The sequence below is a fragment of the Pteropus medius genome, unplaced genomic scaffold (genome assembly GCF_902729225.1).
Source record: "Pteropus medius unplaced genomic scaffold, Ma_sr-lr_union100, whole genome shotgun sequence".
Taxonomy (NCBI): Eukaryota; Metazoa; Chordata; class Mammalia; order Chiroptera; family Pteropodidae; genus Pteropus; species Pteropus medius.
In genome coordinates, this window is record NW_024340696.1 from 25,429,536 (window position 1) to 25,448,695 (window position 19,160).

General features: G+C 32.2%; 1 protein-coding gene across 3 annotated transcripts in view; it reads right to left on the reverse strand.

Annotated features, from left to right (window-relative positions):
* The window catches only part of ATG5 (autophagy related 5), a 115,147-nt gene that overhangs the window by 89,663 nt on the left and 6,324 nt on the right, over positions 1-19,160 (reverse strand). For all 3 annotated transcript variants that reach the window (XM_039869698.1, XM_039869689.1, XM_039869707.1), the window contains exons 2-4: positions 18,464-18,629; positions 8,242-8,369; positions 821-899 (exon numbers count right to left, since the gene is read on the reverse strand). In XM_039869698.1, coding sequence (XP_039725632.1) covers positions 821-899; positions 8,242-8,369; positions 18,464-18,571 — 315 coding nt within the window. In that variant the 5' untranslated portion in view covers positions 18,572-18,629. The remainder of the gene's footprint in view (positions 1-820; positions 900-8,241; positions 8,370-18,463; positions 18,630-19,160) is intronic.

Below are 19,160 nucleotides of genomic sequence, written 5' to 3' on the forward strand. Positions count from 1 at the left end.
ATCTGTGGTAACATAGTACTGTGCAAAGAACGTTAGTGCAAATAATAGGGAAATAAATTTCAATAACCCACAAATTCAATTTCAGTAAGAGAGGAAGGAAAGCATCTTAGGAAGAATGAGTGAGCCATCTTTGGGCAGTGACTTTAAATGAGTGTCCCTTATGGGAAAGCATATCAAACTAAATGACTTTTCAAACTTTTAATATGCCTCCCTCTCACTATCCATTACCACCTGAGAATTACTGCCTCAAGATCAAATAATAGAAGTGGTTCAATCCTTCAGAGGTATTTATGAATTGCTTGGGGGGCAGGGATGGAGAATCAAGATGATTAGGGGGAAAGAGGGACCAGCACTTTATAAAATATTGAGACAAAATTAGGTTTTAATAAATCTCAAAACAGAATTAGATCAATTCTTTAGACTTCTCTCTCCTAATCCTTCTTTCAATTCAATCAAAATTACCCAGTGTTAGGTTGTCTCCTTCCCTACTCCCATGCCCACATCTACACTCAAGACTTTGTTCTTCTTATCTGCAATTTTTTAAAAAAAGAATATGAATATCCCAAAATATTATAAATTTTAAACACAGTTTATTCGGCTCCAACGAAGAATAGGTGTTTATACATTAAATGTTTAGAGTCAGGAAAGAGTCAGGAAAAAAACTGAAAGGTATTTTATAGGTAAGCACTAATGGCAGCTTAGCAATTAAAAAGTGCCATAGAAAAAGCAATAAACAACTTCGCTCTTTAAAAAATCTATTCTAAATCTACTTACTATGTATCACAAGTGGGACAAATGGGAAATGCTATTTAAACTATACCTTAAAATGTACTGTGATGTTCCAAGGAAGAGCTGAACTTGATGCAAGAAGATCAAATAGCAAACCAATTGGATAATGCCTAAAAATGAAAGAGTATATTTTAAGAAAGAATAAATAAAGTTATAGCTATAACTCCAAAATCAATTTCCAGCACATTCTAATGTCAAATAGCAGGGGGCTTTCACCACGAATTTCAGGAACGTGACATTTTATACTGTTACTTGCCTGGGCTAATATGGTATAATTTTCAGGCATCCAGTGGTTTTCCTTCTAACCATTTCATTCCCCAGAAAAGCCTCAATGTACACAATGGGACTGTGCTAAGGTATATTTTATCAGCATGAGCAGTGCTATATCACAGTACTGTAGCATCTAACTATCATCCCAGCATTCATACTGGGCAACCAGATTTTTAAAATTTATTTAAATATATTTCTGATTTTTAAAACAATTTAAAATTAAGAATTGAGAAGAGCAGCTAAAAGAACATGCAGTTGCCTATTCTGTGGTTATTACTATATAGCATATGAATTTCCAGTCTTTTACTTATGCATACAAATCTAAATTTAGATTAAGCCTTTCCTTTACAAACTGCTTTTTTCACATAACAATATGGCAACATTTCCCAAAGTCATTGTCTGTTCTTCTGCAACCTAATTCTAAAGTTTTTTTTTTAAATAAAATTTGGACTTCTCAAATAAGAGAACATTTCCTAATATAACCATTACTCACAGTGAAGCAAATTATTTAGCAATAAACAAAATTAGTAACACAAACCTTGCAGATTTCAATGGACAAAACTTATTTTTTAAATCACCCTTTTAAAAAATCTAAAGTAGCTTCCTTAGTGACTCAGAATTAAATAATAATGCCCAACAAAGGCAAAAAGAGGACTGCTTGGTGTGATGTACAATTCTGTTCTTTCCTATAAACTAGTGAATTACTCCTAGATTTAAGAGGTGAAAAATTTGAAAATATATGTTATTTCTCTCAAAACAAGTGATCCAATATACTATCTAAGTTTCAAATATTAGCTAATCTATATGTCTGCTTATGTCTACATAATTGTGGAAAAGTCATCAGTCATTGGAGATTATATATTTATTTAGAATGAATTTAGGATGAATGCCCTGCTAGTAAAATAAAATAGTGATAGCTTTAGTCATATCAGTTGTATCTCTTAATAATAACCCTTAACCTCCTCTCCATTCGAAAGTCAACATCTACCACGAATCTTTCAGAGACAGAGATGAATAATGAATGAAATTTTGGACTACCTAAAAAATAGGATGTTTACTTCAGGAAATTTTGAAACCAGAAAAAAAACTCTGGCCTCAATCAAAACTTAAAATAAAAATAATTTTTAAAAAATATTACACTAGAGACAAGTTATAGAATTCTATCTAATTCTGGTCCTTCTCTCTGATTCTTAAAATTGTACAAGCTCTACATAATGGCTTGTACTTTTACCAAAATGACCTTTTTATTATTCATTCCTTTTTTTTTTTTTAAAGAATGTTCGTCTTAAGTATCCACAACTAAGTTAAGAATGAACATGAGTATTTAAACTAAAAGAGCAGCTATTGCTTTCCAAACTCTATGCAGTACTGCAGATATAATTATGGAATCCTTTTAGCAAGTTCAGCAGTTGAGCTGTTGGATAGATTTACCAGTGATTCTATAAAATGGCTAGCAATTCAGTATTGTACACTTTGTCTGCCATTTACAATGGAACTGTATGCAAATTCTAAAGTTAAATCAAATATTATCTTAAAGCAATCTATAATGTCATAAAAAAATCAAATATAACTTTTAAAATAAATAGTATTTGGGTCAGAATACAAATTAAACGTAAGACTCATAATCAATTATTTTTTTACCCTCAATATTAAAAAAAGACTAAGTGCCCAGAATCTTGAACAAAGTAGATAATAAAAAGCTGTGAATGCATAAATCACAGAGCCAGAGAAGAGTTAACCCTCAGTCTATCATAAAGATCAAATGGCCCCAATTTTAGGTTCTGAATATCTTTTCTTAGCAGTTCTAGTTTAGGTTTGATCCTATATAATGTTTATTCTTTTTTAAAGATCTTCCAAAAACCACAGAGAAAACTCACTTAAAAAAAAAAGAAAAAAACTTATTCTACCTAGTAATTTCCATGTAGATCCACTGGACCCTTTTATAAATCTATAATATATTATGAGATTTTGGTGATCTTATTTTCTCCTCTATCTTAAAACGTGTTGTGAATTCATCATTCTAGGAATTATTTTATCATTCCTTATCAATTATTCCCAACTACAATTTAAAAAAATGAAAACAGTAAGAATTTAGAATAATAGCATGCCTAAAAGGATGATACAATAATGTATCTTTCTTCCATTTTCTTACTGTGTCACCTAAAATATTAATACATCATATTTCAATAATTAAAAAAAAAAAAGATGCAGCTCTCATCTTTGGAATCTGCTTTTAGCTATCATTATTAATACAGCTGAAAATTCAAAATGTCTTATTTTCCTTCTATAACGGAAAAGAGAAGAAAATTCAGAAAAGATGTTACACAATTATTAGATAAATCAGAAGATCTTTGTAGAGACAACACTACTTTAGATTTTAATGACAATGGTAAAATTGATCATTTAAGTAAAATCTCGAACCGAATCTTTAGATGATGATATACTAGATGAATTTTATAGAATTCAATAACTAATGAATAAACAATATATTTCTAAGGACAGATGGCATTCTTATCCACTTATTCGATAGAAAAAATTTCACCATGCAATATTTTATGACAAAAACCTGGACCATTCCATGTTGCTAAAAGGATGTTTGACAGTATTTTTTCACCTTTTACGCCATTTGTGCACTGCAATTTGCTTGATGGTAAGTGGACAAATGCTAAAGGCAGATTTATCCACCAAGATGACTAAAGGAATCTGATGATGTAGAAATGAAAAAGTGTTCAATTGATTATTCTAACTGGTATTTACTAATGTAAAAAAGAAAATATTTTACAATAAAGGCATAAACTGCCAAAGGTTTTAAAAATTTCTTCAAGCATTGCTGTTAGGTGCAAGAGCCAGAAGCAATAATAAGCTAGACCTTCTTAGAGGCCTATTTGAATGTATGACAACTAATAAGCAGTTAGTTGCATTCAGATGATGTTGCCCATTTCAGGTATATATATACCTTCAAAACCAGGAAAACATACAGTTAAAATACAAATTTGCTGTGTTTAAATGCTTATTAAAATTTCTAATAAAGTTCTTATACACTATTCCTTAATTCTTACTTCTGTAGGTTACTTATAAAATGATTTAAATATATATATATATTTTAAAGTTCATTGATCTCAAGTAAATGATGATGACTCTTTTTCCTCATATACTAAAGATTAGAATGAAATTTAAATATTATGGTTTCTAAAAGTTATATTTATGTCAGAATGATTTTGATGCAAGGACATCACCTCCAAACAAATATACTATCTGGATTAACTGGTTCTAAGATAGCTTGTTTCGAACAAACCTATTAATATGCAAGAAAATCTTTAAAAGAAATCAGAACCAGCAAAAATTAAAGGTACTGAATTTTTCTTACACTATAGTCTGATTTATGTCAAAGATTTCAAAAGTACTTATACGTACAATTCCTGTAAAGAGATATTCTATGTAGTTTTGTCAGGAGGCTCCTAACCCAAAATACAGAAACTACATAAGCCATAACTATAAGTAAATCATAATGTTTCCATTTGGCTATTATGTTGTTACTCCTGTCAATCTAACCCAGCTAAAGGTTCGATCTATTGCCCTAAAAAAATTGCACCAGAATATTTAATGTTAGGTCTATTTTCAAATTTTATTCAATTTTTTCTCTTCTTTAAATTGCTCTAGTCTTTTCTATATTCAATTCTCAAAATGAATATTTTCAATTTTTCTGCATAAGGTGTTTCTTCTTCACCCTTTCATTACTGCTAAAATACTTATATACATATTGGCACACAGCACAGCAATATGGATATGCTCTGAAGTCGGCCAGTGGTGCTCATTCTAATCTAAACATCTGCAGTCAGACAGCAAACCAGCATTCTAATAACAGCATTGAAAGGAATCTTCCCCATATACTACAGAACTAGTGCCGCACTCCATTTCACTGAAATAAATGCATCCTATTCATAAGTTTTCTACATTAGTGATTCTCTGGAAACAGGATTAAATTTCGCTGAACAAAAAAGTGTAACTCAAATGTAAACCAAAGTAATTTAATGATTACAACCAATTTTGCCTTACTCTATGTATTGTACAAACATGGGTAGACTAGCACTATGTTTCACAGCTTTCTCGGCCTATCTTTATGTACAAAAAGGTACAAAAATAACCAATAACCAAGGGATTACTACTACATGTATAAGATGCTAAGTAAGCCACACTTCAAAAATCTAGTTTACAGAATAATTTATAAAATTCTAGAAATTCACGACCCTAGAAAAATGATTAGACAAGAGAGAAGAGCCTGCACACTGTAATTAAGATGTTAAAGTTATTTTGTTAACATTTACTTTTGAAATCACATAGGTATAGTATTAAATTCTGGGTCATTCTATTACGTCTATGTTTAAAATCAACATCGATATTTGCTTTACTCTTTTAATTCAAAAGGTAGTTTCAACTTCTTACTTTCAACAACCAGTCCTGAAATAAGTCCATTTACACAAAATAATATCCCATTAGAGATAACTGTTTTATAGTTGACAAAAAGAGCTTTTTTTAACTTTTGTACCTGAAGGCCTAAAATTTAAACCAATATTAGGGTATATTGGCAAATTATTCTTTAAAAGAACCAAGATCAATTCTGTGAAAATAAGTCTAATATATAAGTAACAAATACAGATTTTGAACACTTGAGTTATGGTAACTAGACTTTACTCCTTAAAATGCAATGTTAGAGCACCCTCTGCTGACTATCAACTAAATCCCTCCTAAAAAAAAAAAAATAGATCCCTACATTCGAGTTAATAAACACTTTCTATTTTCCATGTAATTTTTAAAAGTTAAACTGTAGAAGATAAAGCACTAATCAGATAAAACCTCCTTGAACTCTCTCTACAAATCAGCAATATATTAAATATTCATTGTATGTATGCCACTGTTCTTAAATGTTTTCCTGTTCTTGTACAGACAAACTAACATAAGCAATTAGGGAGAAAATATAAAACTGGAGAACACCAACAACTGACAAATAGAATATCAGCAGGTGTAGTAGAAAAGAGCCCTGAACTGAGACTCTCAAAATCTGGTCCCATTTGCTCATTTGAACAAGTTACTTTATTTACTTTAGCCTCAGTTTTCTCAATAAAAAGAAGAGACTAATTTAGATTCATTCATTCATTAAACAAACATTGACCTAGTTCCTCTTACATGCTACCACTTAAGGTACTTACCTAGGTACTTAAGGTACTGTGTAAGTATCTTACCCAGATGTTTAAACAATGTAACAATAGATACAAATAGGAGAAGGAATATCAATGCTTTCTCTTATTATGAATTGTCTAAACTGGTGTTCAGTTTCCTTTCTCACCTGAATTTTTTTAAAACTGCAAAGAATCAAGTATAAGAAAGATGTTATCATCCTACTCAAATAAATGCTCCTACTCTTAAGACACTTGTATGGTCTCAAAAGCCCAAGTCCTACAAAGCTTCAGTGGTAACTGCTTCTCTGTCCTGGATTAAACTCATGCCTCTGCAAGTTATTCATTCCTCAAATACATGGAGTACTTAATGATACTAAAGGAAAATGGTACCAAAAGCCATTAAATACAATGAACTTCTAACAAGACATAACCATGCAAGTGATATGCATAAAAAGTTAACACCCCAAAAACTTAAAAGAAGAAACATACGTGAACATAATTACATTTGCTTAAACTCTCTAAAAGGGAAAATAATTTCATTATTTAATAAAAGACTTTCCAAGGGATAAATATTGAAAAAGTACTAATATATTTAAGCCAAAATATTACCCTGTAGTAACAGGGAGAAATGGTTCCAAACATTATTTTTTGATATTATATGTTGAATACAAATCATATCAAATATAAAAATAACCTTCACATAGGACAGATTAAAACAAGAACTGAAGAATGACAACAACATTTACTATAAAAGCTAAATTGAGGTTCCCCAACTTTTCCAGTTTTTCAAGTAGGGGTGGTTTTGCGCCCTAAACAAAACACTTATCACGACTGAGGTGAATGCTTACTGGAGCTGGTGAGTAGGGATCAGGGCTACTGTAAAAACTCCTACCATGTACAGGGTAGCCCTTCCACAACAAAGAATTATCCAGGTCAAAATGTCAACAGGGCCCTGTTAAGAAACCCTGCTTTACAACAGTAAAACTGAAAAACTAAAGAATTTTGTTATCTCTTCCCAGAACCACCTCAAAAGGGTATAACTCAATACAAAGTATCATCTTGTATGTTTCTACACCATCACGAAAAATTTATTCATTCTAGAGAATTCATCAGCACAACATGAGTTCTAAAAATTCACGCCTTATTTCCAAGCACTCTTTGGATTCGACAGCATTTATTATAAATAAACAACTGTTAGCTTCTTTTAAGTCTTTTAGAACTCATTTTAATATTCCCAGATTCAGAGAAGCAAGTCTATTTTAAACCTATATCTACTTTTCCTATTTCATTTAAATTTTGATTCAGTCTCTTTTTCATTCAACTATACCCATATGGCCTCATTTCAACACATATCCTATTGTACCTTGAACCATTTTATTTTTTTTATATTCTCCTCTCTGCAATTTCTCAAGTTTCACTAAATATTTTCGAAGCACAGTGAACAAAACTCCCAATAGAGGAAGTATAAAAATTCATCATCTGCACATGGGTAAAACCAGATTTAGGATTTATTTTCAATATATTTCTTAAAAATAATATACCAAAATTATTTTTCACATAAAAGAAAATCAATATTTTAAATACTAAACCAAGGCTGGATTAAGAGGTGCTTATGGCACAGTGATCAACTAAATGTAGCAATCAGTTTGAAAGATGTCGCTGTAGGTAATCAAGTATATATAAAGATCTGTAAAGATTTCAAAGATAAAAACAAAACTGAATAGTGTCACAGAATGACTTATTTATACAGGAGTTTTAAATACATCTGCAAAACAAACAGAACAAAACTACTGAAAATATAAAAATCTGTCCAGTTTTCCATGCATCCAAATAGAAAACAAATATTTTCAATAAAACAGTCTAATAATCGTTTAAATTTTCATTATTATATGAGCCAGATCAGTGATTTCTTTAATAGAATATTTTTAAAAATTGTTTTAGGACACTATACCTTTTTAATGATAGCATATGCTCAATGCTTAATAATGCAAAAAAATCCACTCACCATTTCAGTGGTGTGCCTTCATATTCAAACCATATCTCACTAATGTCTTCTTGTCTCATAACCTTCTGAAAGTGCTTTTTCACTTTGTCAGTTACCAACGTCAAATAACTTACTCTTGGCAAAAGCAACTGAAATGAAAATTTGTAAAACCATATTTATTTACTATTTAAAAAAAAAATATATATATATATATAATAAATAGGCTTTTGAATTTTAAGGAAAAACACCATGCTCTTTGCATTATTTTGATATTCCACACAAATTCAACTGCTTTTTATAACAAATCAAAGGCTAAAGGGTAAGGTGCTTTAAAATTTCTTATGAGGTCATTACTTTAAGAACAGGTTATAGCATAAATGCCTAGAATAAGTAACACAAATCTATGTACAATTTTTCCATAATAATTTTCTCCAAGTAAAAGAACAATGTAATCAGATGTCATACTACTTAGGGTACTTATTTCTATCAAATTTGACTTTAAAACATGATTCATCTGAGTTAATTAAACTGTCTTGAGAGGATAATCAACTCACTACTAATGTACCTTTGACTTATCAATCAGGATTTCTCAACTGGTTTATCATGTTTTGATAATCTATTGTGTGTATTAGATTAGCTGCAACTAAGAACACCAAGACACAGATATAATCTGTCCTATTCTATATGAGGCTAAAATACAAGTTAAAGAAATGAGTATTTGTTTAAAGTACAAAAACATTCATGGCAGCGACAGAAAGGTCTTTAAGGGTCAAACAAATTTTCATTTGAGGAACAACAACGGTCCTTTTATTATGATACCATGAATAAAAGGATGGCATGATGAGAAACAGTATTTGAGGAATGTTCTAGCAGTTGTACACAAAAGACTGAAAGAAGATAAGATTATAGACAAGATATCTGTTAAGGAAATATTACATGAGGAGACGGGTTTAAGGAATGGAAAAGTGAGAACGGTCTGGAAAGCAGTCAGAACAGATTTTGGTGATTACTAATGAAGAAATCAAAGAAGAGAGAAGTTTGAAATGACTGACTTTTGAGCTACACATTTAAATCTTTAAGGTGCAATAAAGCATAAGCCAAAGGTATAATGCTAGACTGGTGATCAATCAACTCCCTCAATCCTGTACTGTGGAGCTGGGCCCACCTGGACTTTTGAGAGAGAAAAGTCTGGGAGAGAATGTTGGGTTAGGTAAAGCCTTAATTGGAACAGTGTGAAGGCTATCGATGTTTTTCCCCCAGGGAAGATGCCCAGAAAGAAAACACAAAAGAGCGTTAAAAAAAAAAAAAATGGTTAGGACTTATATAAAGAACCCACAAGCAAATAAAAGGAGAAAACTGGCAAAAATTCACGTCTTTTCCTCCTTTGCAGTAGTCATTCTAGCCATTTCTTGCTTTCCTAAACTTCTGTCTTCCTTTGCTGGTAAAGTTGTTTTGGTACCCTCTTTCAGCTGCTTTTGTGAATCTAATTCTCCATCATTTTTCATGCTGCTTATTCAAGGTTATGTCTTTTGTTTAGTAAATCAAGGAGAACTATAAGGCTGGGAATACATACAAAGAGATATATTCTGGTTAAAGAAACTGATATTTAATCACTGAAGCTCAAGATAACAGGCCCCAAGTAGGTACGAGAATGCGACAGTGATCCTAAGTACTATTGGGTACAAGGGTGTGAGAGGTACTTGGCATACTTTAGCATCGAATATAAGGTACTAATACTATGAATAAGTTCGTGAACAGTATTATGAATTTGACAAAACATAAGGTGATTATGTTCTTCTATAAAAAAAACAACTGGAATGGATTAGGGAAGAAAAAGGAAATTAATACTGTGTATAAGGAAAAGCACTAGTTGTTTTACAGAAAATATTATCACTTCTATTATATATAGCTTAAATAACTTGCCAAAATCATATTCTATTAAAATGGCAAAGAAAAGATTCATTAGAGTAAGAAATGACAGAATCAAATACAGATATAACAGGACAGCCTCTAAGAAATTAAAACAGCATGGTAAATTAGTCATTTAAAAAAATAAATACAACACCTGTTCTTCTCAAACTATTCCAAAAAGATCAAGAAGAGGGAAGGCTCCCTAACTCCTTTTATGAGGTCACCATTACCTTGGTTCCAAAACCAAAGACATTACAAAAAAAGAAAACTATAGGTTGATTATCTCTTACGAACATTGATGCAAAAATCCTCATCGAAAAATTAGCAAATCGAATTCAGCAATACATTAAAAATATCATACACCATGATCAAGTTGGATTTATTCCTGGGATGCAAGGTTGGCACAATATCCACAAATCAGTTTATGTGATACACCACATTAACAAATCGAAAGATAAAAAACATATGAACAGATCAATAGATGGAGAAATACCTTTCAACAAAGTTCAGCATCTATTTATGATAAAAACTCTCAGCAAAGTGGGAATAGCGGGAACATATTTCAACATAATAAAAGCCATATATGACAAACCTACAGCTAACATCAGACTCAATGGGGAAAGGCTAAAAGCGTTTCCTTAAGATCAGGAACAAGACAAGGATGCTCACTTTCACCACTCCTCTTCAACATTGCATTGGAAGTCTTAGCCACAGCAATAAGACAAGAAAGAGAAATAAAAGGTATCCAAATTGGAAAGTAAGAAATAAAACTCTCGTTATTTGCCAGTAACGTGATACCATATAGACAGAACCCTAAAGATTCCACCAAAAACTGTTAGAACTGATCAATGAATTCAGTAAAGTAGCAAGATACAAAATTAATAGTCAGAAGTCAGTGGCATTTTTATACACCAATGATGAACTTTCGGAAAGAGATATTAAGAAAACAATCCCATTTACAATGCATCGAAAACAATAAAATACCTGAGAATCGAATTAACCAGAAGTAAAAGACCTGTTCTCAGAAAATTGTAAGTTATTAAAAAAAAAAATTGAAGATACAAATAAATGTAAGCATAGACCGTGCTCATGGGTAGGAAGAATAAACATCATTAAAATGGCCATACTAACCAAAGCAAGCTATAGATTCAATGTAATCCCTGTCAAAATACCAATGGCATTTTTCAAAGAGCTAGAACAAATAATCTTAAAATTTATATGGAATCATAAAAGACTCCGAATAGCCACAGCGATCTTAATAGAGAAGAATAAAGTTGGAGGTATCACACTACCTGATATCAAACTATACTACAAGGCTACAGTAATCAAAACAGTATGGTACTGGCATGTACCATACATTGATCACTGGAACAGAATAGAGAGACCAAAAGTAAATCCAAGCCTACACGCTCATTTAATATATCACAAAGGAGGCAAGAATACACAATGGAGTAAAAATAGTCTCTTCAATAAATGGTGTTGGAAAAATTGGACAAATATATGCAATAAAAGAAACTGGACACCTTCTTACACCATATACAAGAACAGACTCAGAATGGATTAAAGTTTACAGGTAAGACCGAAAACTATAAAACTTGTAGAAGAAAACATAGGCAGTAAACTCTCTGATATTGCTAACAGTAATTTCTTTTCGGACATATCTCCTTGGGCAAGGAAAACAAAAGAAAAAATAAATAATGGTACTACATCAAACTGAAGAAGTTTTGTATAGCAAAGGAAACCATCAACAAAACAAAAAGACACCCAGCTGATTGGGAGAAGATATTCACTCATGATACATCTGATAAGAGATTAATATCTAAAATATATAAAGAACTCATACAACTCGACAACAAAAATATCCAATTAAAAAATGGACAGAAGATCTGAACAGATATTTCTCCAAAGAGGAAATACAGATAGCCAATAGATATATGAAAAGATACTCAAAGTCACTAATCATCAGAGAAATGCAAATTAAAACCACAATGAGATTTCACCTCGTTCCTGTTAGAATGGCTATCATCAATAAATCAAAGAACAACAAGTGTTGGCGAGGATGCGGAGAAAAGGGAACTTTCAAAACACGGTTGGTAGGATTGCAAATTGGTACAACCACTATGGAAAACAGTCTGGAGGTTTCTCAAAACATTAAAAATGGACATACCTTTTGACCTAGCAATTGTAGTTCTAGGTATTTATCCAAAGAAAACCAAAACAATAATTCATAAAGATCTATGCACCCCGATGTTCATGGCAGCACGATTTACGATAGCCAAGATATGGAAGCAACCTAAATGCCCATCAACAGAAGATTGGATAAAGAAATTATGGTTCATATATACAATGGACTATTACTCAGCCATTAAAAAAATGAAATCCTATCATTTGCAACGACATGGATGGACCTAGAGGTTATTCTGCTGAGTGAAATAAGTCAGGCAGAGAAAGATGAATACCATATGACTTCACTTATATGCGGAATCTAAAGAATAAAAAGAAAAAACTAATCAAAAACAGACTCGCAAATATAGAGGACAATCTGGTGACAGCCAGAAGGGAGGGGAGGTTGGGGGGGAGGGGAGAGAATGGAGTGAAGGGTTAAAGAATTACAAATTAGTAGTTGACGGATGGGGAGCACGGCATAGAGAATGCAGTTAGCATTAATGTAATGGCTAGGTGGAGAACCAGAGGAAAGAAAGAGCAATTAGGGAGATGATTTTGTAAACTATATAAACCAATGTACTGTATACTTGAAACTAATAAAATAAAAATTGAAATGAATAAATACATATATAATCTATCAGTCCATTAAGTTCTATAAGTCCAAAACTTTAATTTAAAATGTCTTTTAGGCATTACATAATAATGTTTTGTAGTTTTATTAATTACTGTTTTTGGCCTTTGTTTTACTTTAGACAAACTACAGTGAAATGTAGTTGGAATCTTTTGTTCCCAACTGGCCTATTGGAGTAATTCGTAATTGCTTTAAATATCGACATTAGCTCTAAGAAATAACTCTAAGATTTAAGAATGACTATACTAGATACAAGTTATCTAGTAAATTTTAAATAGATAAAATTTCTAGTAAATATTTTAACAGTTGAAAATAAAAAAAAAATATAACAGCAAAAAGACATCATCCTGCCTTCTACATCCAGACTATACTACTCTTTTTCTTAGATGTGTTTCACTAGTTTAAGTTCTTTTTTTTTTTAATTGTGATAAAATAAACCTAGCATAAAATTTACCATTTTAACCCTTGTTCAGTGGCATTAAATACATTTACACCGTTGTGCGACAATCTCCACTATCCATCTCCAGATCTTTTTAGCATCCCAAATTCAAATTCTATACATGTTAAACAATAACTCCCCTATTTTCCTCTCCCCTTGGCTCTGGGTAATTACTTCTCTGCTTTCTGTCTTTTGAATTAGACTATTCTGGGTACCTTATATAAGTGGAATCATAAAATATTTGTCCTTTTGTGTCTGGCTTATTTCACTTCCATTAATGTCTTCAAAGTTCTTTAAGTCCTCTTATTACGAAAAAGATTAACCCCCTCTGGGGATACTGTCAACCACATGGAATCCAGTGTTCTTATTTTTCATTTGTCCCTGTCAAGTACTCAAAGAGTATGACACAAGTAGTTCACTTTTTTTTTTCTATATAGCTTGTAAGGAATACATGTTTTTATAGTTGTTTCGATTACTTATGTTTCTGAAAAAGGCGCCTGTAACAGTATTTGTTTATGCCAAATCCCATTTTGTCCAATAATTTTTAATTATAAAATGAGAGATTTACCTATCCAGAACAAAAATAGAATTAAAATATATTAGAATTCTGTTCCATTTTAATGTGTGCGGCATCACAACAGATATGAAGGAAAGAACACCGAATAAAACAAAATTCTCCCTCTTATGGAGCTTACAGGCTAGAAAGGAAGACAGTAAAAACAAAATTACAAATGTGATAAATTCAAGGAGGAAGTAAAGCATGTCATAAGAACAAGCGGCAAAAGAATTTAATCTAATCTTGGGCTTGGGAAAGGCCTTGATAGGAAGTCTATTTTGAGGCAAGAGTCAAAAGGCAAACAGGAGTGAACCAAACATGGCTGGGTGTGGAGGTTTGGGTATGAGTACAAGTGGGAGATACTGCTGCTCATTCCAAAGAAAATGTGAGAAGGCATGCAGTGAATACAAAAAGACAAAAACTGGTACATCTGATGAACTCTAAGAAGATAATTATGATAGAAATATAGAGGGCTGGGACAGAAAAGTACCAAAGCAGCAAGGGACCAGATCATGCAGAACCTTGTAAACTACATTAAGGATCCTAATCATGATGAAAGCCACTAAAAGTTTTAAGCAGGCAGGTGACAAGATCAGACATGTGTTTTAAAAGATTGCTCCAACTGAAGACTGGAAAATGGAAAGAGGGCAAGATCAAAACCAGGGAAATTAGTACTAGTAATCCATCAGTTTTTAAATGGTAGTCTGAATAGGCTGTAGTAGTTGGTATGAAAAAAGTTGGAGAAATCTGAGAGATATTTGAGATGCAAAATCAAATGGACTAAGTTATTGACTAAAGGTAAGGGATATGAGGGAAAAAATCATCAAAGAATGAGTCCCATGTTAATTACTCGTAATTAATTAGCCAGATGATAGTTCTACTTGACACAATAGGAAGGAAATACAGCAGATGACCAGACTATTTGAGGGTAAAGATGATGAGTCCAGTTTCAAACATAATCAGTTTGAATTTCTTCAAGATATCTAAGTGAGGATATCCACCAAACATGAACATCCAAAACTCAGGAGTAAAATCTTGGGAGATGTTGAGGTAAAAATGCTCAACAAAGACATAAAAATGAATGAGAGGTCTAGGGAGAAAAATGTGAAGTGAAAAATAATAAAGACAATGCCCCAAAGAATGCCAATATTGAGGAACAAGGAAGGAAATCTGGCAAAGGAGCCCACAAAAAAGCCCCCCAAAAACAAAAACAAAAAAATCCCAACAACCCAGAAAGGTAGAAGCAAAGCCAGGAATATAAGGCACTGCAGAGCAAGAGAGAACAATGCCACAAAATGGAGAAAACAGCCAACAATATTAAATACTGCTGAGAGAGCAAACAAATCAAAATTTGAAAACAGACTCTAGGTATGGCAAAACAGATGTCATTAGTGACTTTGGCAAGAATGGTTCTGTTGGAGTTGTGTGAAAATGTGATTACAGTGAAGTAAGTGGTGGGAGGTGAGAAGGAGACAATGAATATAGACAACCGTTTAGCAAGTCTGGCTGTGAAGGGAAAGTCAGAGGTTTAAAGACAGAGAGGTCAACAGAGGATTGTTTTAGGATAGGAAGGATTTAAGACAATATAAATGTTGTGGAGAAGGAGCTAGTAGATAGAAGCTGAAAGTAAAATAAGTAGAGAAGGCAGCAGTGGGGACAGGAGAATATTAGAAGCCACCAGCTTCCTGAGAAGGCAGGAGACGGGATCCAGAACAGAAATGGCAGGTTGGGTCTTGCTATGACAAAGGATACCTATTCCATTAAAACAAGAGAGAAGTAAACGTGTCAGTGCAGATAGGTTTTACAGATTTGGTGGCAGAAAGTTAAGGAAGGTTCTATCACATGGTTTCTCTTTTCTTTGTGGAGTAGGAAGTAAGGTCACCTGTTAAGAGTGAAAGATGAAGTCAGGGCTCAGAAAAATGGTCGTAATGGAGAACAGAGACACCTGACTAAGGAAATATAAAAGGCAATGTTTAGGGTCTACTCAGATTGATGACCATGTGTTTGAGTGTGTGAATTCCTCTGGTCACAAGTCACAATATACGAATGCAAATTAATGTGTTTTCACATTACATAATCTAAAAAAGCAATAGTTTAAATGAATATAAAAACAACAAAAACTGAAAAGTTGCCTAGCTTCTAATAAATTTCCTTCCTAATATTCCCTGAAAAATAAAATGTAATTCTCAATGACATACAGACATAATCCAGGCTGAAAGATTTATGAGGAGGCAACAAATCAAAATCAGAAATAAACAGGGATATATTTAACATTAATATGCTTTTCCAATAGAAAAAGAAAATTCTAGAAGACTCTGAATAATATTTAATTTAAAACTTTGGTATGAGTGGGTATTTTTAAATCTAGTTTTTAAGAAATAAACAAAAGCATTATAAAAAGTAAACTACATTCCCATTCACCTATACTTACTGCACCTGCACCTGAAACTGAACCTGAATGGGCTTTTCAGGCCATGGTAACAACTCTCAGCTTTGAGAATGTTTGGGAAAGGTGCATTGGCTCTTAGGCAATGATATTTTTAGCTCATTTCATCTAAAATCTTTAAAATCATTATTATAAACCAAACCAATTAAAAATACTTTCAAGCTCAATTTACAACCGAAACACATGTAAAGTAAAACCATAGGGGCACTAAAATGCTCACCTATAATTCTAAGACAAACCACTGCTGATGGTTTTGTATATTTTCTTCCTGTAGACACTAACTTATACTTAAGTATATGTGTGTTTAAAGAGCAAAATCTGGATTATGCTACATGATGTTAAACCATAGTTTTTGTTTAAAATTTATTATATATCTGTCACCCAATAATCTTCAAAAACATAATCATAATGACTATGTAAGAGTTCCCTTTGGGTAAAGAATTAGGAAGAATTCAAGAAAAAAACAATTACCTATTAGGAAAACAATCCTCTTCCTTCTATAATTATCTCCAATATTGCCTGCCTTTCAATTTGATTAGAAATAACTAGAAAACTACTTACAATCTAGTTCTCACAACAGTCTTTTCATACTTAAGTAGACTTGTACATAAAGAAGTAAAAATTTCATTTTCTTTACTTGGGTTTTTTAACTATAGGAAATGTGTCAAACAACATTCTGATTTAAAAGTAAATAGACTAAAATTACCTATTTCTCAGTTTTTGCCACTTTGACCAACACATATACTCCTTTGTTTAGATACTATTAGAAAGCCATCTAATGTTAAAAGTTTTAATTAAAATACAAAAAACTAGTTTGGAAATAAAACGTAAATGATATCCTAACCCATACTACAGAAGAAAAAGAGGAAAAATACATCTAATGAAATTCTTCTAAAAATAAACTTTTTTTTTTAACTATAGAAGTTTTTATAAAGGCAGAAAACTGCTGAGATTTCCAAAGTTAAAGTGACTCAAGTGTAGTTAATCAGTTATTATAAAGTAAGTATTAGTAACAAAAGACTATCCAATTTCTCTGAAATTATCATTTCCAGTAAGAAAACCCAAAGAGACTATTTAAAACAAAACCCCAACATGTGTGGGGAGGGTTTTTTACACTGAGAATCTACCACTTGCATGACCTATGTCAGACGATGAGGATGCACAGAGAAAAATGAAATAGTTCCTGTACCCAAAAAGTTAGTGAGTAGGCTCCTTAAGTAGTTTCCTCCAGCAGTCTGACTTCCCATAGCTGGAGCAGGCTGTGGAGCAGTGCTGTCTCCCAGACAGACAAGGGAGAGAGCAAAGGGCAAGCTTTATTAAGATGAAACAAGAAACAGTCCAGCACCACAAATACATTTCCACTTTTCCAGACCCTCCTGGGTAAACGATATCATGTGTATCTGAGACACAAAAAGAAAAAACTCAAATAATGACAACTGAGAATGTGCTTTGCCTATTAGGGGCTATTCAGTAAACAGGATACTATTATCTCTGAATGACAGATGCCTAAGTTTAGATTACATACATATTCAGAAAAGGAAAAAAAACCTAGGCTAAATTCAGAAGATATATGATACTCATTTTTAGAACAAATATTGTACTAACAAACCAAGTCCATAAATTTGTTATTAAATAATATATTTTATATAATATGTATTAGCTCATCAACATATGAAAACATACATATGTTCATATGTTCACTTAGCTATCTATAATAAAGAACTTGTTAAATTATTGCTTGGAACCACCTAAATACAAAAGAATCAAATCTAAACCTATTATTTTCAAAATAGCTTCCAGTTAAAAAACAGCTCATAACTTATGATTCCATTATCATATATTATATACACATCTATGCATAAGAAAGTCAAGAAGGTCCCATGTCAACATGTCAACAGAGGATTTTCCTCTGGATGGTAAGAATAGAAGTAATTTTAATGTTCTTCTTTTTGTTGATCTGTGTTTTCTAATTGTTTTCCATAATAAGCATGGATTACTTGTATATAAAATGTTGGGTAACAGCCTCCAGGTTCTTAGAGCTTTATTTACAAAAATAAAGTTAGACATTCCATTTGCCGTCATCGACATACTTACATAATATGGTTCTGCCTCCCGTTCAGTTATCTCATCCTGATACAGGGTGAAGCAAGTTGGAATTCGTCCAAACCACACATCTCGAAGCACATCTTTGTCATCTGTCATTCTTCCAGTGGTTAAAGCAGTACATATAGGCTAAATTCTTTTTTCAACCAAAGCCAAACTGAAAATAAAATGAACAACATTAATCAGATCCTTGCAAGGATGAATGAATCTGCTCTGAAACAAAGAATGATTATAGAAAAAAATGAATGTCAAATCTAAATCAGTACAACAAATTCTAAATGCAGAGCTATTATTAAAGGGATCACAGAAGTAACCAATTCGAAATTATGTATGCTAACATATACAATTAATAAACCACAGCCAAAGTAAAACTATACTTGCATCATTCTCTTAAGCCTTATCTATAGAGAACTAATACCCTATGGCTCCTTATAGCCCAACTCCAAAATATCATCCCCACAATTATCCCTGCCCCATATTTTAATCTCTCATACTTCAGACACTTCAGACTCTCTCCCTGCAAAACGAAACAAAACAAAACAAAAAAACAACTCTCATCTTGGAAAAAAATCTTGTTATAAACCTATTCCATTCTAAATTTCATCCTGTACACAATTTGATTCCACCAATATTTCCAGTCTTATTTACTATACTTCTTTTTAAACCCTCTAGCAAAACTGGCCCCTTA